Source organism: Schistocerca nitens, chromosome 3 (assembly GCF_023898315.1).
Source record: "Schistocerca nitens isolate TAMUIC-IGC-003100 chromosome 3, iqSchNite1.1, whole genome shotgun sequence".
Classification (NCBI taxonomy): Eukaryota; Metazoa; Arthropoda; class Insecta; order Orthoptera; family Acrididae; genus Schistocerca; species Schistocerca nitens.
Genome location: NC_064616.1, coordinates 893,434,004 through 893,457,945, shown reverse-complemented (window position 1 = coordinate 893,457,945; position 23,942 = coordinate 893,434,004). Strand labels below are relative to the sequence as shown.

The window sequence follows — 23,942 nt, the reverse complement described above, 5'->3', positions numbered from 1 at the left end:
GATCTTCCCTCATTCTGTCTGTGAGTGGAACAGGAAAGGAAATGACTAGTAGTGGTATGGGGTACCCTCCACCACGTGCTGTATGGTCGATTGCAGAATATATATATATATATATATATATATATATATATATATATATATATATATATATATATATATATATATATATATATATAAGTAGATGTAACTACAGAGCCTTCACTTTTAACATCAGTTTGAAATAGCTGTCTCTCAAAGAAGGTACACTGTCACATAGCAAACACAGCACAATTCAAGATTAATGTAGCACCAGATTATCAGATATGACAGCAGGAACTGTTTGCTGAAAGCCGGAATACATAAATATGCCTATCACCAGGTTTCCTCGCACACTTCATCATCAAGCATACATCCTCCACTTCTGACATAATACAGGAAGAAACAACTAAAGGAATGAGTAGTGCACAACTGGTTTATGACATTGAGACTGACCACACACAGTGTACAACCAGTATAATACGTGAATACATCTTCGTTTATGAGGGACCGTTGCTAAGGACGTTTTTCTTTTTTCATTTTTTTTACAAATGTTTTGAATTGATGGAGCCTTGTTTGATCAAAACCTTGGTTAGTGTCTTCACCTGAAGAATTTTTAAGATACTGAAAGATTTAAACAACAGCTGACTGTAGTAATATTGGGAGTTGTTTGTGTCGTCTAGGCTGCAAACTGGCTGAGATTAATGAAAACATTTTTAATTGGCTACAGTTTAACAAACATAAAATGTCTTAATTAATACTTTCAGATGTTATTTAAGACAGTGTCACACTTACTTTTAAGTGTACCTGCATAAACGGGCCAAGGTAATAGCATACTCATTGTGGTGCTATGAGTAACTTTCTTTAGTAAATTGGGAACACTGTACTGTATTATGCAAAAAAAAAAAAAAAAAAAAAAAAAAAAAAAAAAAAAAAAAAAAAAGAAAAAAAAAAAAAAAAAAGAGGAAGGTTATGGTTAAATTTCCTGTTGATGAGAAGGTCATTAGAGACAGGACACAAGCTCAGACTGAGAAAGAATACAGAAAGAAATTTGCTGCGCCCTTTCACAGGAGCCATATCAACATTCACCTTAAATCAATTAGGGAGATCACAGAACACTAAAATCTGGATGAGCAAATGAAGATTTGAACCACTGTTCTCCTGAATACAACTCGAGTGTTTTACCACAGCACCACCTCATTCAGTCACTGCATATGCAATGATGTGATGGTGAAAGGAAACTCTGAAATTGAAGGTAAGGAAAAAATAGTACACATGGGAAAAGAAACTTGTTTATTCTGTTGCCTACATTTCCTACATGGGATTTTTCTTTTCTTCCTATTTTACTGTCTCATTCTACTCCAAACAAAATTTCATCCATGGAAATCATTCCTGCACTGAGACCACTATATTCCAGAATGTCTGGAACTTGTAAACAAACATGAAGGTGGCCACAAAGCATAATGAAACCAAGCTCCCAGATTCCTTAGTAAAATGAGGGTGTTAAAACGTAACACAACTACAGGTCTGCATCTCACTACATTTTTTTTACTGATTTTCTAACTCAAAAATTTTCTTAGTTTCTTATTTCTCCCTGGAGCTTTCATCCATCAGCTGCCTGGAACTACCTACCTTTATGTTCCAAAAGAGGAAGCCATAGCATTCATACTTTACACAAATTTCTCTTAGCTCAGTACTGTTAAAATGCTCCAAACTGGTTAGCTGTGATTTGTCTTCAGTAGCTTAGTCCTATTTCTAAGAGACTTTAAGCTTTTTAATATACAATGGGGAGACTCTAAATTTGCACTGATGTACGAGAGGAACATACACTGATGGGAAAAAATTGCAACACGAAGATAAAAAGCAGATTAATGAAATTTTGGGAATAAATTAGTCTAGGTAATGTGTTTAAGTGATTAACACTGCAAGGTCACAGGCTAATGTAAATGCGAGATACACCATTCCAAATGTGAAAAGCTGGAACATTAATAATAGGTGTAGCTATCAGGATGTTGAATGCAAGCATGCAAATGTGTATGCATTGTGTTGTACAGGTGCCAGATGACAGTTTATGGGATGGAGTTTCAAGCCTGTTGCAATGGGTCATCAATACAGGGATGGTTAATGCTGGTGTGCATGACACTGGAGTTGCTGTCTGATATGTCCCATACGAGCTCCAACTGAGACAGACTGATGATCAAGCAGGCCAAGGCACCATGTCAACATTCTGTAGAGCATGTAGGATTACAAAAGCAGTACGTGTACAAGTGTTATCATGTTAGAAAACACCCCTGGAATGCTGTTCATGAATGGCAGCAAAACAGGTCAAATCACCAGATAGATGCACAAATTTGCAGTCAGGGTGTGTGGGATAACCATGAGAGAACTCTTGCTGTTGCATGAAATCGCGCTCCTGACCATAACTCTACGTGTAGGTCCAGTGTGTCTAGCATGCCAACAAGTTGGTTGCGGGACCTCAACTGGTCTCCTAACCAACACACAACCATCACTGGCATCGAGGCAGAACCAACTTTCATCAGAAAACACAACAGACCTCCACCCTGCCCTCCAATGAGCTCTTGCTTGACACCACTGAAGTCGAAAATGGCGGTGGTTTGGGATTAGTGGAATGCATGCTACAGGGCATCTGGCTCGTAGCCATATTTGAAGTGACTGATTTGTAACAGTTTGCTGTGTCACTGTGGTGCCACCTGCTGCTCAAATAGCTGCTGCAGATGCAGCACTATGCACCAGAGCCATACAGAGAACATGATCATCATCCCTCTCTGTAGTAGACACGTGGCTGTCTGGAGCACAGTCTTCTTGTGACTGTACATTCACGTGACCACCGCTGCCAACAGTCATGTACAGTGGCTACATTCCTGGCAAGTCTTTCTGCAGTATTGCAGAAGGAACATCCAGCTTCTCGTAGTTCTATTACACAACCTCATTCAAATGCAGTCAGGTGTTGTTAAAGGTGTCTTTGCCACCTCAAAGGCATTCTTGATTAACATTGACTTACCATGTCCAATCTCAAAGGTAAGTAACGCTCATGACCATTACTGTGTGTATTTACAGTAAACCTGATTTGCATGCTGATAGTGGCACTACTAGTGCCAGTCTTATGCAACTGGCACAAAATCTGAAGAGAGATTGCCTTTCAGATGTAGAAACACTCCTACCAACTTTCGTTTTTGTCTCACAACTCTTTCTTGGGGTTGCAAATCCCCTCTTCAGATCAGTGTATAAAGAGATACACATCTTCATGTGACATTACAATGGAAATATTAGTTATCAAGCGAAGTAGTATAATACCCCACCTGAGGCCTGTGAAGCCTAATATACATCTTACATAATTTGGTGTTTTTCCCATAATTAATATGCTGTTCTCTGCATATGAACTCTCCCTTAACTTTTATTAAGGAAAAAAATTGAAATGACCACAATTTATTCAGTTCTGTGTAACAAGCAGCATAACAACAACAACAACAACAAAAAATTAGAATGCTTCAAATTTTTGGTTGTAAATTCTGATGATGATTTCAGCTCAAAGAAACATATCATTGTGCTTCTCAAACTGTCAAGTTCAGCAACTTTTGCACTTTGCATAATTCTTAGTTACAATATTTTGCCATTTCCCCTGATTAATGTTTTATGTGACAATTTTTTGTGGTGGCTTTTATCATGCAGAAAAATGTACTGATTACACTTGAAAATACCCCATAACCATCTGGAAATATATTTTTAGGGACTTGGTGGATGTCATTGTGTTCCCACAGGGAGCTAAGAAAATGAAAGACAATCCTGACAGTGTAATGCATTATCAGGACAGGCCTAATGTAAGTGATCTATGCCACTTGTAACAGAGGTTATCTGCTAATGACTATTTGGCCTCAACAGCTACCTACCCTATTGAACACAAGCAAAATTACTGAATTCACTTTTTTGAATCTGTTTCAATGCAGCAGACTGCACTACTGCCGAAATGACAGATATTGAGATAAGATATTTTGTAATAGCAAACCACCTTAAATTGCTCAACAGTGGAAAGGCAGCTGGATTGGATGAGATACTGGAGAAATTTTACAATGATTATACAGGATGGGGGGGGGGGGGTTGGTTGGAGGGGGGGAAGCGGGGCTGAATTGCTTCTACCCTAGTAGCACTTTATGTTACATTAAAGGTGCTGCGAGGGGTATCATGTGATTGGAAAAAAGTACAAATCATTCCCATTTTCAACAAAGATTGTTAGATACATGCACATAATAATAAGCATATGTTGCTGAAGTCAATCTATTGTAAAATTATGTTAAATGTTTTATAACCACACACAAAAAATCTCGTCTATAAAATTCGACAGGGTTTGCCCACCTATGCCCCCCCCCCACCTCTCTCTCTCCCCCCCCCCCCCTCTCCCTCTCTCTCTCTCTCCCCCCCTCTCCCTCCCCACGCCCCCCATTTCTCGTGTCTTGGGACTTCAGCTGTGGTAGGCCTCCTGCAGTAGGAGGCAGGCAGGCTCCATCCTTGCATTAATGACATCATGAAGCGTGACTCCGCTTCCTATAAGGCAGTGTCATCATTGGCACATTGATCGTTGTCTCTGCTGTCCATTATTGCACCCCTTCTCGCTACTGTGGTGACTGGGATTTCATGCTGCGCCAGTGCTGACTGCCTTCATTCTACATCATGCAGCCAGTTTTCCCCTCCACCACTGTCACTGGTGAAGGGGGCAACAGGCTCCTCATCACTTCCGCACTACTTGCTGGTGACTGCTAGCCACATGCTGCAGCAGCCATTGGCTGATGAAATGGACATCAGTGCTGTCATTGGTGTTTTCTGTGATTCATAATATCAGTGCTTTGTGGGATCACTGTTTTTTTTTCCGTACTACGCATTTTTTTGTGCCTAGTGTTTTTATATATGCATGTTGTTTTCCAAGCCCCTAGAAGGGAGAAGTGATACATGTTAATTTGTTATGCATGTGATTTCAGAGAGTGCGTGTCCATGCAGTTCACAGGTCCACTTGGGTTGGCCTCCTAGTGCATTCCGGTGAGTCACCAAAAAATCGGTATTATTTAAGTGATCACAAATGAGTGCTTGGCATATTCTGTAACCTGTGTTACTATCCTGCCCCCACCCCCGACATAGTCTGCAAACAGATATCCCAACACACCCCCAATCTTCCAACCACACCAAGAACTAGCTACAAAGGAGTGCCTCCTTCATAATTGAATACCATCCCAGAACAACTGAACTACATCCCTCGTCAAGGGTTTGATTACCTATCATCATGCCCTGAAATAAGGGATATCTTACCCAAGATCCTTCCCACCCCTCCTAAAGTGGTGTTCTGTTGCCCACTCCACCTCCACAACATTCTAGTCCATCCCTACACCACTCCCAATTCCAACCCCTCGCCACAGGGATCATATGCATGGGGAAAACCTAGGTGCTAGGCCTGCCCATTCCACCTACCCAGCGCTTCCTATTTCAATCCTGTCACAGGCTGAGCCACCTGTGAAAGAAGCCATGTCATATACCAGCTCTGCTGCAATTATTACACAGCTTTTTACATTTGTATGACTAGCAACCAGCTGTCCATCAGGATGAATGGCCACTGCAAAACTGAGGGCAAGAGCAAAGTAGACCATCCTGTGGCACAACATGCAGTTGAACATAACATGCTCGATTTCAATGGCTTCTTCACAACCTGAGTGATCAGGATATTCCCCTCCATCACCAGCATTTCTGAACTGTGCAGACGGAAGTGACCCTTACAATACATTCTCTGCTCCCAGAATTATCCTGGCCTCAACTTTGGGTAACCTACGGCCACCACACCCTCCATGCAACAGTTATGCCCCCTCACTCCTATCGCCTCCTCCCTATATACGCCCAACACCCTCACTGTGTGCCATATTCTGCCAACGCTCCCACCTGTCTTTCCCCTTCCCTGCTCCTCTCTTTTTCCGCTCTACCAGCCCCCCCCCCCCCCCCAATCTCTCTGCCCCACAGTTTTCATGCCTACGTCTATTCCCTGCACATTTTAACAGACAGTGCTCTTCTTTTCCCCCACCTGTGTATTTCCTGGACGTTTTAACAGACTGAATATCTGATAAATAAGTACTTTTTGAAATCGAACCAATATTTTTTGCTCTTTAGTTTTAGTCAATGTTATCAAGTTTTAAATTATTCATCAACTTTCATTCAGAATTAGATGATAAAATCATCACTATAAAACAAAATGAAACCTGTCAATCAATAAATGTACACAAAACTGTCCAACATTAACAACAGTTATCAGGTGTGTGGAACTTACAGTACACATACTTACCCTTAAAAACCGTCCACGAGAATTTTCCTTAAGATCTAGGTAGTATCGTCTGTTATCTTTTATCATCATTTCTGACTTTAATTTTCCATCTTCTGGTACATTTTCTGGGTTTGGAGGGCCTAAAGATGCATAATAGTCACTAAATGTTGATAAATGATCTCTAAATTCCGCTGCTGTTGAAAGGGCCAAATATATCTGACTCCGTCTTCCATCTGCACCAATCTAGAACAGAAATTACACGTAATAAGCTATTTTATACTGCAAATTTTCTTGTTTACTACTACAAATAATCAATATAATTTAATATTTTGTTGATACAGACTGACTCTCATCACTGAATGTAATGGTTCAATGCAAACAAAATGAGAAACAGAGTTGTATTTCTCTCTCTTGTGGTTTCAAATGTTTCCAAGACCGGGCCCCTTGACAGTTCAAAATTCTAAACACAGTCTTTCTTTTCTTCTCTCACACAGTACAAAAACAATTTTACATAAAATAATAAAACAAAGAAAGAAGTTATCAAAACCTGTTTATGAATAAAACAAAAATTTCTAGCAATGGGTGTTCTTTGTGGGGGGACAGAAACACATTTATTCAATAGTGGTGGTGGTGGTGGTGGTGGTGGTGGTGGTGACAACATGAACTAAAATGCAAGGTTAATATTGCTTACATATCCTACACAAAATCACAAAAAATTTTAGATAATAAAGAGTGTGTTGTGATGAAAACAGTGTTAGAAGACATAGAAGTATCTGCAAGGCAAATTTCAACATATTCTCAGAATGATTTTCTTCTAATTCCATGGCATGTATCAATGGATCATGCAATGCTATGGATACCCCTCATTATACCTACATCCAGTGGGGTCGCTGCCTGGGCGTTCTTAAGGGGCACTGGACAGCCTTTCATTAGTGCTGCCTGTTCAAATCAAAGAAGCAACATCCTTTTGTGTGAGTGCTCCCGTCTGGGCACATACCTTTGGGTGGACACAGTATTGGATCAAGGTGTCAATTTTGGTGCGACAAGGAAGTCAGTTAGCTCTGGTAGTGATGGCATGGGGGTTGCTCTGCAGGCATCACAATCACCTTCAGTTCCAGCATCAGTTTCGCCATCTGAGGGATTTCTGCAACAGTGGTGCAACCTCTAGCATCCAACCAGTGACGATGGGATTTAGGTCCTTTCATCTCCTCCATGCTTGCTGCTGGAGGTCCTTCAGACTTTCGAACCAGCATATGTTTGATCACCTTGAAGTAAATCCTTTTTACTGAGGATGTATCCTTGATAGGTGATGGAAGGTTGAAAAAAAATTAACATTCAGAAGAATTGCACTTGAAGTCCTTTTCAGAAAGAGCAGAGAAATCCCAAAGCAAATACTGTAGATGTTCCTCATTTGTGCAATTTGTACATGGGTCGTCATCAAGACAGATGATGCACTGGAGAATAGAGTTGAACCTGATTCATACCTACATATATCAACAGAAAGAGAAGAGATTACTTGTAACTTTAAATTACTTAGAAGTCAGACAGATACAATAACGCACATCATATCTTTCACAGCTGGGGAGGGAGGGACATTCCATGTGTAAACCTTACAAACGAACAAGATAGAGTACAGTATTAAAAGAAAAAAAAATATTATTTGGTCCTGCTTTAGAGAAATTAGTTACTGTATTGTAATTTGCCACTTTGCACTGTACAAACAATAAAGATACAGTATTAAAGAGAAAGTACATTATATTGAACTTTATCTTGCATTAAGGAAATCAGATAATTTTGCTTGTTTCACTTTTTGTGCATCAAGTGTATACACTTCATTTTGCAAACTTATTAATTTTTTACTACAGCTTTTCACATTGATGTAATGCCTGCACAAATTGATTGCACTTAGCACTTCACTTGGTTTAAGTGTTTCAAGATTCAAGTCATCATCTCCATCTCCATCACTGTCACTTGAAGCTGGTCCACGTCCTCGATCATCACCACATTGCTGACGCACATCAGCCATAATCTCCTCATCCTGTAGTTTTGCGTACACAGTGAAATCATCATCAAAACGTGCAAAACTATCACAATCTGCACCCTCCAGTAGAATTAGCTAATTACCAACAACTACTTCACCATCACCACTGTCATCACCAGCGGCAGTCTCTTCCAGTAACACACCAGCTTTACGGAAACTGTTGTTCATTGTGGAGGATGATGCCAGCTGCCAGACAGTGGAAATAAATTTCATGACTTGTAGTAAATTAATGGAGAGATTTTAATTTCCTGCATCAGTCAGTGCTATCAAATACTAAACAAGTTTTTTTTTTCTATAATGCACTTCGAAATTTGCAATAATGCTCAAATCAAGTGGCTGTAGAACACTGGTACAATTTGGAGGGAAAAACTGCACTCAAACATTTTCCAAAACTACTTGGGGTGGATGTGCTGCAGGCAGATCCATAAGAAGAAGAATTCTCTCTCTCTTTTTCTTAATGTCCAGTTTTTTTAACCACTGTCCCATTAAAATCATAGCCATGCAAGAATTTCTATTGCATTCATAATCTGTAGGTTTCATCTTTGCACCTTTGAAACACCTTGGATTCTTAGATTTTCTAATCAAAAGTGGAGAAAGTTTGTCAGATCCATCTGCTTCATGGACAAGACGAACTGTTACGTGAATTTTACTTTTCTTCCCTCCATGGCATGAGTAACTCTACTCAGCTGATGTTTTTCTAGGAAGCAGACTGCAGAACACAACAGTCTCATCACAGTTGTACATGCTTTGAGGTTGATAGTCTCTTAAGATACCTAGTAGAATCTCACCAATCCAGTGTTGCACCATGACATTATCCACAGCTTTCGATTCACCAGAGATTTTTCTTACTGTGATTCCATAACGATCTTTAAATCCTTGTAACCATCCTGATGAAGCCTTGAAATCAACAGTGATGTTCACACTTCTACCTAAAGCTATCATCTTTGCTTTCAGATTGTTGCCATTGTTCAGTAGAGCTGCAGCCAGTTTTTGTTCGAACCATGTGAAAGGTGCCTTTCCCAAATCTACATAACTCCCTTCTTGCTGAAGACTGCATTTTGCACCAAGTTTTAAAAACGTGTTCAAAACACTGTTTCTTTTGCTGATGAGTGTACATTCCTAAGTTTAAAGCAATTTCAGATTTTGTTTTGTGTGGGTTAGCATCCACTTTTAGTATGAATTTTACTTTCTGACCTGGTGTGCAGCTTTCCTTTTTCTGTTCTCCATGGCTGATCGAAAGTGATTGAATGATAGAATCACTTTTAACTTCTCAATTGTTACCACAAAAGAAATTCTCGTATTGAAAACAACAGCATCAAGAGTGTATTTATTTCCATTCCACCTGCTCTGACTAACCGTGTCTTTGTCCCTTGTCTCCACAGCACCAGCACCAATTGCTCACTGTACTTGTATACACCAACAATGTTAAGGACTGTACCACAGGGCTTTTTTTCAAACAACAATGCTCTTTACAAATATGCAAAACTCAATTTCTTTCTCTGGAATTTGTTACATATAACATTGAATTACGTAAAAATGCATCACATATATATAATGTTAAATTAATACATTTTTAAATTACATTCTGCCAAGACTGACAAAACTCTACACATAAATCAGAATTATGCAAATCAGAGTTGCGTATAAATCAGGTTCAACTGTATCTGCTCTCAACTGTTCGGAAAAAAAAGCAGGGTCACTCATGAGTCCAATTGGCAATTTATTATACTGGTAAAGGCCAAAAGGCGTATTTAATACCAAGATTTTGTTTGACTCCTTAGTCAACAAAAGCTGGGGAAAAAACCTCTGTCACATCAAACTTCAAAAGGACTAGGCCAACAGCTTATTTGGAAGAATGTTTGTATGGCTGGGGTAAGGGGTATGTATCCACTTCTTCTTGGGCACTGACATTAAGTTTAAATGTCAACCAGACAGGTGTCACTAGGCTTACATACAACCATTATGGAAGAAACCCACTGACTATAAAGAACAGGTTAAATCACTTGCTATTTTTCCAACCTGTTTAATTACATTTTCGATTCATCATGAATAACCAATAGAATGGTGGACTTTAGAAAAACACAGCACTATAGAAAGTTTTAAAATAATGTCCTTGAAAATTTAAGACTGTCTCTAGAGCAGGCTTACACAATGGCACAAACTGGGAACATAAAGTGTCAGTTTCTGTACACGGCACTGAAGGCTGGATATTATTAACCATATATTGAAGAGAAAACTAAAAGCTGAACATGCATCAAGCCAAAACATTTTCTACAGGCAGATCAGTGACCATGTGAAAAGGCAATGGCCTGGTCATCTGTTTACACATCTCACAGAGCTTTGTTTGCATTATAAAAGGAACTTCATGTTGTCCATAAGCCCACAATCTGGAATGCACACTGTCCAAAGGTCGACAATACTAAAGTATATTGACTGATTGATCACAGAGACAGAAGCACCTGTATCAAGTAAGAATATAATGGATAGATTCCTAATTTTCTGATAACAGTATTTTTCATGCAACCACTGCATGATCACTTCCTGAAATAATGTTGATCTGAATCACAGAAACATCTGACGATACTCCTATCAGACTAACATACTTCTGCAGTGTATCCCTTACAAAAACACTATCGGCACTCAGCATCACAACAAGGGTAAACCCAATGTGGATGTAAGGTGAAACACTCAGGCAAACTAAGCACTACCCAAAAACATCATATGTGACATCTCTGAAACTCAAGAAATGGAGTAGAACGGAGCGGACAGGCTGTCACTGGGAGAGACATGTTTAATACATTACAAAAGTTCCACAGCATTTTGTCAGTCGTCACTAGGGCCATCATAGACACTTCAAAATCAGTTGAAAATGTTTTTTGCGTGGCTTGGTAAATTTCAAAAGCATGAACTACATGCAACACCTCTGCTAACACAGATCTGACTGACTTAAGGTCGGTGGGCGTACATCTGTGTTGGGGGTGAGACGAATTACAATGTCCCTAATTAAATATTCCACATATGATATCCCACAAGCACACATAATATTAGACTTCCTACTCAATCCCTGAACATCTGCAATCCATGAAGAACATCTTTCATAGTCTGATTTATGATGTTGCAAAAAATTCTAATTGACCTGGTTGACATCTGAATGCTCTTGGGCATTGTTGAATTGCTGGAAAATTGAGCTAGTCCAATCTTTCACCAAAACCCAGTGCTGATTAAGGTGGCTTTGTCACAAGTCCAAAAATTATTCACACTATCCTATCGAACTGGAATCTTCTTTGTCATCAATTTTTCAAAGTCTAGTGGCCACAGGTCAACTCTCACTTGTGTTCGGTAGCTAATGTAGTCCATTCCACAGCTAAATGAAGTACTGATGGTGACTCTGCACAACAGTAGCTATATCTGGATATTATTTGGACAGAATGTTCCCCCCCACCCCCCACCCCGTGAAGAGGTGATTGAAATGGTATTGCAGTCCACCAAAGCGGAACTTGACTGCAGTTGACAAATGTCATATACTCAGGTATCGGGCCAAGCTGTCAGGGACAAATATCACCAAATCAAAGAATTCAGAATTGTTAGTATTTCTATTGGCCATGAAGATGAACAAATTAGCTACTGAAGAGAAAAGTGAGTGTGTTTGCATCCGCTAGGCCGTAAATCACCCAGTGGATGGGCCCATGTAACCTGCTGGCCAGAGATTCTACACTATTCACTGCTCATAGTGACTCTGCTGGACATATGTGTAACAAGGCATATCAATAGTATGGCATCATCCACTAACATGTCACACACACAATTACAAGATATTTATTTATTTACTTATTTTTGTAGAGAAAGTGCAAATATTGCATAAGGTTGCTGAAGAAAGCAGAGGGCTGACAAAATTAAAATTTTTGAACCGTTTTTACAGTTTTCTCTGAACCTGTATGTATAAGGTAGAAAAAAACTTCTGTTCCATTAAATAAGTATATTGAACTTCAATTCAATTACCAACCATGAAAATTGTAATATACAGTGACTTAAACCCATTAGCAGCAGCAAATGAGTGAGACCAAACAGCGAGTTCATCAGTCCCATTGGATTAGGGAAGGATGGAGAAGGAAGTCGGCAGTGACCTTTCAAAGGAACCATCCCAGCATTTGCCTGAAGAAATTTAGTGAAATCATGGAAAATGTATATCAGGATGGCCGGATGCGGGTTTGAACCGCCGTCCTAGAAGCCATTCTTCAGTCAACATAAGATAGTTCTATGACAAGTTCATATCAGTGTCAAACACATAAAAAACACATTAAACATAACACAAACACTGTTTGCATCATCAGAGGGTGTAACACCTTTGTAAGGCCAATAGGGCTCAATGACAAATTCTGGCAATGGCACCTGCATATCATCAACTAATTTCACAATAAACACTTATGAAACGACTTACAGTACTGATGGCATTAATGATAACTGTTAAGTTTTATCCCCACTGTAATGAAAATTCAACATCATTTACATGCAAAAGTATGTTGCAATGTTGGTATTTAAAATGTTGTAAAAGAAAAATTTTAATATTGGAAACATTTACTTACTCACATTTAGAATTGTGCTTGCTAGGACCACACCATAATTTTTGTGTATCTATTTATCCCTACAGATAACCAGAAGGCAAAATGCATTGTTAATAAAATAATAAACTGCAACCAAGATTGTTTTTAATGCGAATATTCTACATACATTAGCTGTATCAGGTGGCCCAGTGGAGTGGAAGATATTTTACTTCATATATTCATTCCATCTCTTCTGATTCCTTTTCTTGTCTTAACACATCATCTTGCAGTATTCAAGTGTGAAGACCCGTACAATGAGTTATTACTGCAATTACAAGATGTATCTTTGGTGACTAGACTTTTAATGTTCCTTCATCATGACAGGGTACATGCATATTTTACACATAAGATAGTATGTAACTCCATAACTACTGATCAGCCGCACTGGTCACATTCTCCGTCAGACTAGACTGCCGGAAATTACTACATCAATGTAGGGCAAAAATCTACTCATCTGTTTTCTTTCATGCATACACTTAGATCTACACTTGCCTAACACAGGACATGATTTTTATTTTTTTATTGTCCATATTACCACCTACAGAAAAATTTAACATTGTCAGTTTTATGAATGAAATACAAGTAGACTGAACGAATTTTGCTACACCCTCTGCTTGTTAAATTGAGCATGGTGAAGCAATCAGTAAAAGTGATACCATTTCAAGAAATTTATTAGACATTCCAGTATCACAAAATTGCAAACAATTACATAGTTATTATTGATCAATAAACTGCCCTAGGAGAATGTTTTTGAGAAAACTGAATATGGGAGGTAAAGTTACATGAACTGCCCTGATTTATTACACAAAGATCAACAGAAAATTATGAAAAATCCAAATTACAATATTCATTGGCAAATATTGGACAACTTCAAGTTGTGCTGAAACACAAGTATAGAAAGAATGCTTCACATTTTCATGTCAACTATTTCCAATTACTGCCGAGATGCAACACACAAGAGCAAGATAAAAATAATCCACCAACATATTAGGGAGACAGGCAAAAGGAACCAGGGCAGATGGAATGAATATATGAAGTAAAATATTGTCGCAGAAGAAGCTGAATAGCACCATGATGTAGTGGTTATGATACTGAACTGTTGCATGGAGGGTCATGAGTCCAAAACTCACATGGACTGTACAATTTTAATTTCTATATTCGGTTCGAGTACACTCTAGAAGTATCCACAAATGTCAAGAAACGTTGTACTGGAATATTCTGTAGCTGTATATATATACTCTATGTGTTCTGGCCGGAGGCAGTTCGCTCCGCGCCCTTGTAGGTGCAAGTGCTGAATAAACCTTCGTTAAGTGAAGTTAATGTTTGTCATTCATCTAATTACACCTTTTTCTGTGTGACAATATCTTCCACGCCACTGGGACATCTGATACAGACACTGTATGTACAATATTTGAATTAAAAACAATCTTGGTTGCAATTTATTCTTTTATTAACAATGCATTTTGTCTTCATGGGGCATCTTCTGATTATCTATAGGGATAACAAAATATGCAAAAATTAGGGTCTGGTCGTAGCATGCACAATTCTAAATGTGAGTAAGTAGTTGTTGCCAATCTTAAAATTTTCCGTTTACAACATTTTAAAAACCATAAAACAGCTCTGTGCTAGACTGAAGTATGCATCAAATCAGATAAACCCACAGAGGCCTGGTCAAAAACAAATAATACAGTATCATGTAATGGGAGAATATGTTGTTGTTGTGGTCTTCAGTCCTGAGACTGGTTTGATGCAGATCTCCATGCTACTCTATCCTCTGCAAGCTTCTTCATCTCCCAGTACCTACTGCAACCTACATCCTTCTGAATCTGTTTAGTGTATTCATCTCTTGGTCCCCCTCTATGATTTTTACCCTCCACGCTGCCCTCCAATACCAAATTGGTGATCCCTTGATGCCTCAGAACATGTCCAACCAACCGATTCCTTCTTCTAGTCAAGTTGTGCCACAAACTTCTCCCCAATCCTATTCAGTACCTCCTCATTGGTTATATGATCTACCCATCTAATCTTCAGCATCCTTCTGTTGCACCACATTTCGAAAGCTTCTATTCTCTTCTTGTCCAAACTAGTTATCGTCCATGTTTCACTTCCATACATGGCTACGCTCCATACAAATACTTTCAGAAACGACTTCCTGACACTTAAATCTATACTCGATGTTAACAAATTTCTCTTCTTCAGAAACGCTTTCCTTGCCATTGCCAGCCTACATTTTATATCCTCTCGACTTCGACCATCATCAGTTATTTTGCTCCCCAAATAGCAAAACTCCTTTACTACTTTAAGTGTCTCATTTACTAATCTAATTCCCTCAGCATCACCTGACTTAATTCGACTACATTCCATTATCCTCGTTTTGCTTTTGTTGGTGTTCATCTTATACCCTCCTTTCATGACACTGTCCATTCCGTTCAACTGATCTTCCAAGTCCTTTGCTGTCTCTGACAGAATTACAATGTCATCGGCAAACCTCAAAGTTTTTATTTCTCCTCCATGGATTTTAATACCTATTCCGAATTTTTCTTTTGTTTCCTTCACTGCTTGCTCAATATACAGATTGAATAACATTGCGGAGAGGCTACAACCCTGTCTCACTCCCTTCCCAACCACTGCTTCCTTTTCATGTCCCTCGAGTCATAACTGCCATCTGGTTTCTGTACAAATTGTAAATAGCCTTTCGCTCCCTGTATTTTACCCCTGCCACCTTCAGAATTTGAAAGAGAGTATTCCAGTCAACATTGTCAAAAGCTTTCTCTAAATCTACAAATGCTAGAAACATAGGTTTGCCTTTCCTTAATCTAGCTTCTCAGATAAGTCCATTCGTCTGTAAAGAATTCGCGTTAGTATTTTGCATCCGTGACTTATTAAACTGATAGTTCGGTAATTTTCACATCTGTCAACACCTGCTTCCTTTGGGATTGGAATTATTATATTCTTCTTGAAGTCTGAGGGTATTTCGCCTGTCCTATACATCTTCCTCACCAGATGGTAGAGTTTTGTCAGGACTGGCTCTCCCAAGGCTGTCAGTAGTTCTAATGGAATGTTGTCTACTTCCCGGGCTTTGTTTCGACTCAGGTCTTTCAGTGCTCTGTCAAACTCTTCACGCAGTATCGTATCTCCCATTTCATCTTCATCTACATCCTCTTCCATTTCCATAATATTGTCCTCAAGTACATCGCCCTTGTATAGACCCTCTATATACTCCTTCCACCTTTCTGCTTTCCCTTCTTTGCTTAGAAATGGGTTTCCATCTGAGCTCTTGATATTCATACAAGTGGTTCTCTTTTCTCCAAAGGTCTGTTTAATTTTCCTGTAGGCTGTGTCTATCTTACCCCTAGTGAGACAAGCCTCTACATCCTTACATTTGTCCTCTAGCCATCCCTGCTTAGCCATTTTGCACTTCCTGTCGATCTCATTTTTGAGACGCTTGTATTCCTTTTTGCCTGCTTCATTTACTGCATTTTTATATTTTCCCCTTTCATCAATTAAATTCAATATTTCTTCTGTTACCCAAGGACTTCTACTAGCCCTCGTCTTTTTACCTACTAGATCGTCTGCTGCCTTCACTACTTCATCTCTCAAAGCTACCCATTCTTCTTCTACTGTATTTCTATCCCCCATTCCTGTCAATTGTTCCCTTAGTCTCTCCCTGAAACTTTGTACAACCTTTGGTTTACCCAGTTTATCCAGGTCCCATCTCCTTAAATTCCCACCTTTTTTACAGTTTCTTCAGTTTTAATCTACAGTTCATAACCAATAGATTGTGGTCAGAATCCACATCTGTCCCTGGAAATGTCTTACAACTTAAAACCTGGTTCCTAAATCTCTGTCTTACCATTATATAATCTATCTGAAACCTGTCAGTATCTCCAGGCTTCTTCCATGTATACAACCTTCTTTTATGATTCTTGAACCAAGTGTTAGCTATATTAAGTTGTGCTCTGTGCAAAATTCTATCAGGCGACTTCCTCTTTCATTTCTTAGCCCCAATCCATATTCACCTACTACGTTTCCTTCTCTCCCTTTTCCTACTCTCGGATTCCAGTCACCCATGACTATTAAATTTTCGTCTCCCTTCACTATCTGAATAATTTCTTTTATTTCATCATACATTTCTTCAATTTCTTCATCATCTGCAGAGCTAGTTGGCATATAAACTTGTACTACTGTGGTAGGCATGGGCTTTGTGTCTATCTTGGCCACAATAATGCGTTCACTATGCTGTTTGTAGTAGCTTACCCGCACTCCTATTTTTTTATTCATTATTAAACCGACTCCTGCATTACCCCTATTTGATTTTGTATTTATAACCCTGTATTCGCCTGACCAAAAGTCTCGTTCCTCCTGCCAGCGAACTTCACTAATTCCTACTATATCTAACTTTAACCTATCCATTTCCCTTTTTAAATTTTCTAACCTACCTGCTCGATTAAGGGATCTGACATTCCACGCTCCAATGCGTAGAATTCAAGTTTTCTTTCTCCTGATAACTACGTCCTCCTGAGTAGTCCCCACCCGGAGATCCGAATGGGGGACTATTTTACCTCCGAAATATTTTACCCAAGAGGACGCCATCATCATTTAACCATACAGTAAAGCTACATGCCCTCGGGAAAAATTATGGCTGTAGTTTCCCCTTGCTTTCAGCCGTTCGCAGTACCAGCACAGCAAGGCCGTTTTGGTTAGTGTTACAAGGCCAAATCAGTCAACCATCCAGACTGTTGCCCCCTGCAACTACTGAAAAGGCTGCTGCCCCTCTTCAGGAACCACACGTTTGTCTGGCCTCTCAACAGATACCCCTGCATTGTGGTTTGCACCTACGGTACGGCCATCTGTATCGCTGAGGCACGCAAGCCTCCCCACCAACAGCAAGGGCCATGGTTCTTGGGGGGACAGTGGGGGGGGGGGGGGGGGGGGGTAGAATATAACGATACATAAATAATCAAATTGAGCAAAACATACCTGAATAAACTTTTACTGGCAGGTCACAATGTTGCAATGGTAGAACAACATAAACTTTTTAACCACATAATACAGTTCAGAACTCTTACATGCATTATACGTGGTCTGCTGAAGACTGGTAAGCTCCCTCTGGGGTTTAGAAATTAAAATGCAATGTATGCCACAAATTCTACATTGGTCAAATTGGAATGATGTATTTAGCGAACATTGTTAACCAAAAAGTGCACTCTGCATTTGCTGAACACCTGAAGACTACAGGGCACCAGCCACTCACATTTTATGATCTTTGCATTTTATATTGTGCTCATAAAGACAAAACGCCTGATTTGTTGGAAGAGTCACAAATCATTAAATGTACATGTGCGGTCAACAAACAATATATGAACTATCTGCTAACTACTAGGAACTAAAGCTATTGTGATTCGATGAAGTCAGTTTTTAATTTTTTTTTTTTTTTTTTTTTACATAATTTGGTTATGCTCTTCTAATGGGTTTCTATTTCATTTTATTAATCGCTGCTCCCCAACTGATTCATTCTTAGACATTATACTTTTCAAGTTGAGTGGGCACTTACTGTTTTAGGAATTCGTTTTATCCTTGTTTACAGGATGACACCCATCTTTGTTGGTTACCATATGGTTTTATTTAGATGCATCTGTTGTCACTATTTCATCTATTTGGAGTACTTCTATGTTTCCTTTTATGTATGACTATGTTTCAATAATTGTGATCTCTACAGTGACTCAACTAGTTTTAGATGTTTTCTGTAAGGATTAAATATACCATCATACAACTGCTTTGAGTACCAACAATGTGTGTCCTCTGCAGTCACTGAATGCAGGCCTCATTCCATCGCTTGCCTGTGTGTCTGCTTGATGCTCCTGCCATGGAGTTGCGGCGGCACCTCTGTGTATTCTGTTTAAAGGTGCATACTTCTTTGTGAATGTTGTCCTACTACTGCACCGTTCTGACCAACTGGTATGTCTTTATTATGTTTCATTCAGTTTGATTATTTATTTAACATTCTATCCCACCATTACACAATATTACATTAGTTGTTTTTGATCAGGCCTCTGTGGGTTCATCTGATTTTGTAGGCACTTCAGTCTAGCATAGAGCCATTTTATGGCTTTTAAAATGTTTTAGAAGGAAAATTTTAAGGTTAGAAGCAATTCCTTATTCACATTTAGAATCGTGAATGCTAGTACCATACCTAATTTTTACTTTGTTTGTTATCCCTATAGATAAGTATGAAGATACCCCACGAAGGTGAAACATGTTGTTAATAAAGGAATAAATTGCAACCAAGGCTGTTTTTAGTTCCAATATGTGGAAATTGTCAACTGAATCTGTAATTTAGAGAAGGTAAAAAAAAAAAAAAACTTTTGCCCCCCCCCCCCTCCCCCAATCATCAAATGTGTGTTACCCTATAAATGCACATTGTGAGCTATAAAACGAGAAAACAAGAACGAAAGCCACTCTAGTGCCAGCTGAATAGGAATGAGAAATATTTGTTAGTTTGAAGTTTGTTCACTCTGTTGTTTAGTTGCTTAAAACCTCTTGTTTGCAGTACATCACATTGCTGTTTTGTGTTTAATGTCTGACTTCTGAGTTCAGATGTTCTTCATTAAAGGTAAATGAATAATACGAACACACCAGACAATACTGACCCCTATGACTTCTATTAGAAGATAGATTAAGGAAAGGCAAACCCGCATTTATAAACTAAGAGGAAGCTTTTGACAGTGTTGATGGCTACACTCTCTTTCAACTTCTGAAGGTAACAGGAGTGAAATACAGGGAGCAGAAGGCTATGTACAACTTGTACAGAATCAGATGGCAGTTATGAGAGTCAACAGGCATGAAACGGAAACAACGGTTGAGGAGGGAGTGAGGCAGTGTTGTACTATATCCCCAATGTTATTCAATTGGTACATTGAGAAAGCAGTAAAGGAAACCAAAGAAAATTTTGCAGTAGGGATTCAAGTTCTGGGAGAAGAAATACAAACTTTGTGGTTTGCTGATGACATTGTAATTCTGTCAGAGACTGCAAAGGACTTGAAAGTGGAGTTGGATAGAACGGACAGCGTACTGAAAGGACGATACAAGATGAATATCAACAAAATCAAAACAAGGGTAATGGAATGCAACTGAATTAAATTAGACGATGTTGAGTGAATCACATTAGGAAATGAAGTATTAAAAATAATAGATGAGTTTTGCTATTTGGCCATCAAGATAGCTGATGATGGTCAAAGTATAGAGGATATAAAATGCAGACGTAATCGCAAGAAAAACATTTCATAAGAAGAGAAATTTTTTAACATCGAATATGTATTTAAGTTTTAGGAAGTCTTCTCTGAAGGTATTTGTATGGAGTGGAGCCATGAATGGAAGTGAAACATGACGATAAACAGTTTGAACCAAAAGAGAACAGAAGCTCTTGAAATGTGGCACTACAGAAGAATGCTGAAGATCAGATGGATAGAGCATGTAACTTAAGCGGAGGTACTGAACAAAATGGGTAGAAGAGAAATTTGTGGCACTATCTCACTGAAAGAAGGATCTTTGATAGGATATATTCTGAAACATCAAGCGACCACCAGTTTAGTATTGGACGAAATAGGATGCAGTAGTTATTCAGAGATAAAGATGCTTGCACAGGGTAGAGTAGCATGGAGAGCTGCATCAAACCAGTCTTTGGGCTAAACACGACAACGACAAATGTGATGTCATTTTTCCTGTTGTAGGCCTATGTTTCAATAGTTTGATACTGAGGTTACTGCTAAAATGTCTTCATGCATCTCTTCTGTAAAAAAAACAACCAGATGTTTCGAAGGTAGAAAAATATGACTCTTATAGAAGGTACTTCAATGAAAATTATGATCATAGATTTGGATATTCTCAAATCAATGTCTGCAGTACTTCTAAAGAACCACCGCAAAAGATAAGAAGTCCACATCTGAATGAAAATGCAAAGCAAACAGTTGTCACCAAAAAGATCATTCATGTTTGTCATGCTCAGAAGTTGTATAATAATAAGAAGGCAATAAAAACTCTTTATTCTAATGACTCTTTTGTTGGAGTACTTGTATTTAACTATATGCAAAATCTTCCCTTACCAAAACTGTCTACTCAGGAAGTGTTCTATCTGATGAAACTATGGTTATTTCTATTCTGCTTACGTGACTTGAAAACAGATTCTGCAGATTTCTATGTTCATCCAAAAGGAGAAGCTAACTTTGAATCTGACAAAGTATACAGCATACTGTGGCTGAAAACAAACAACATGGACCCTGAAATTAAACAACTTCACCTTTTCAATGATGCCTGCAAAGGTCAAATCCCCAACACCACTTCTGTGCACTTTCTCCTTGCATTGGTTGTTACTGGGTGATTTAGAAAGATTGCAAAAGCACTTCCTTCTTCAACGCAATCGCAATTTTGGGACTGCATAAAGGAAAATCTGACAACTAGACAGAATTTACACACCATAACAATACACTGATTTGATTCAATCCTCAAGGAAGACAGGATACTGTGCTAATCAAATCTCTGCTGAAACTACCTGGATTTCAAGAACTGTGTAACACTTATATCGATTAGAAGTAGGCTTATATTATGTAACTGTGTATCTGCAATTATGAAGTGTGTACTCTATGTTATTTAAACTCATTGATCTGTGGCAAGAAAATCAGAGTTTTGTAATGTATATATGAAAAAAGCAAAAGGATATGTTAAAATGATAAATTATTATAATATGGGTATGTTCAAAAAAATAAAATGTTTATTGAAAGCTGATTCGTGTTTAGGGCACTTGTATTTGTAACATGTAAAAGCAACAGAAGTGGAATGGCGTGATGTAAAAGGTGGTTTTGGCGGTCCAACTGATCAACTCCTTTGTGTGAACGGCACACTGTATGTAGCTAGCCGTAGCACGGTACACTTCGACAGTACTAAGAGAGGCAACTGGAAGCTGCTTTATAAAGGATTTGCCTCGGATGTGGATCTGGCTATTATTTGGTATTCTTGGCATAAAGGACTGGCTCTAATATGCTGAAAATCCGACACCAAGAAGAGATCTTATAGAGCATTTGAACATCAAGAGCTGTGAGCCATTTAGCCACCTTGTCACTTGTCACCAATCTTCGCCACTGCTTCACTAACTTCATGCATTCAGTAATGTACACACATCAAAAAAAGTTTTGCATCACCCCGGTTCCCAGAACTTCTGAAGATAGACGTTGACTGAGGATATTGTATTACAGACACAGTCCCTTTGACTGTTCAGAGATGTCACTAAACCTGCCCAAACATGTAAACAACCATGCATGAGCAGCACCTATTAGACGGACGGGGTCTGACAACCGATCAGCTCTAGTCATTCCACCAGGAAGGAGGAACATGGCTCGTGTTGTCTGTAGTTCAACCACACCTAGACAGTCAATACCGCAGTTTGATTGCGCCCGAATTGTTATTTTGTGCCAGGAAGGGCTCTCAGTAAGGAAAATGTCCAGGCATCTCGGTATGAACCAAAGTGATGTTGTTCGGGCATGGAGGAGATACAGAGAGACAGGAACTGTCTATGACATGCCTTGCTCAGGCCGCTCAAGGGCTACTACTGCAGTGGATGACCACTACCTATGGATTATGGCTCAGAGGAACCCTGACAGCAATGCCACCATGTTGAATAATGCTTTTCATGCAGCCACAGGATGTTGTGTTACAACTCAAACTGTGTTCAATAGGCTGCATGATGCGCAACTTCACTCCCGACGTTCATGGCGAGGTCCATCTTTGCAACCACGACATTATGCAGCACAGTACCCATGGGCCCAACAACGTGCTGAATGGACCGCTCAGGATTGGCATCACATTCTCTTCACCAATCAGTGTCGCATACGCCTTCAACCAGACAATTGTTGGAGATTTGTTTGGAGGCAACTCGGTCAGGCTGAACGCCTCACACACACTGTCCAGCGAGTGCAGCAAGTTGGAGGATCCCAGGTGTTTTAGGGTAGCATTATGTGGGGCCGATGTACACTGCTGGTGGCCATGGAAGGAGCCATAATGGCTGTACTATACGTGAATGCCATCCTCCGACCAATAGTGCAACCATATCGGCAGCATATTGGCGAGGCATTTGTCTTCATGGACATCAATTCGCGGTACCATCATGCACATCTTGTGAGTGACTTCCTTCAGAATAATGACATTGCTCGACTTGAGTGGCCAGCATGTTCTCCAGACATGAACCCTATTGAACATGCCTGGGGTAGATTGAAAAGGGCTGTTTATGGACGACGTAACCCATCAACAACTGTGAGGGATCTACACTGAATCGCCATTGAGGAGTGGGACAATCTGGACCAATGGTGCCTTGATGAACTTGTGGATAGTATGCCACGACGAATACAGGCATGCATCAATGCAAGAGGACGTGCTACTGGGTATTAGAGGTACTGGTGTGTACAGCAATCTGGACCACCACCTCTGAAGGTCTCGCTGTATGGTGGTACAACATGCAATGTGTGGTTTTCATGAGCAATAAAAAGGGTGAAAATGATGTTTAAGTTGATCTCTATTCCAATTTTCTGTACAGGTTCCGGAACTCTCGGAACCGAGATGATGCAAACCTTTTTTTGATGTGTGTATGTGGGCATGAACCAGTTAATTTGTGTGTCATTTTAATAATAATCACAAAACATAAATTTGTGTCCGAAACCATATTTTCTGTCCTGATCACGTACCTATGCAGGGTCCTCACCTAAGTGCTGCTAAAACTGAGTATCCTCATTTAAATGAACAAGTCTTGCATTCAAGTTTTAAAAGTAATTTTTTGTATAATTTAAAAGAAGTAGTAAAAGTTAAAGCTAAAACCACGAAACTGGTTTTAGCTAAAGTATCCTCAGTTTATCACAAAATATAGTTTTGTAGGATTACAGTACAAGGTTGTGTAATTATTATTGTCCAGAATACCTGCTTCACAGGC

The 23,942-nt window shown here is 39.2% G+C and overlaps 1 protein-coding gene across 3 annotated transcripts in view; it reads right to left on the bottom strand.

The window, feature by feature from the left end:
- LOC126248951 (transcriptional activator protein Pur-beta) overlaps positions 1-23,942 on the bottom strand; it is a 371,465-nt gene that overhangs the window by 22,934 nt on the left and 324,589 nt on the right. For all 3 annotated transcript variants that reach the window (XM_049950484.1, XM_049950483.1, XM_049950485.1), the window contains one exon: positions 6,350-6,571. In XM_049950484.1, coding sequence (XP_049806441.1) covers positions 6,350-6,571 — 222 coding nt within the window. The remainder of the gene's footprint in view (positions 1-6,349; positions 6,572-23,942) is intronic.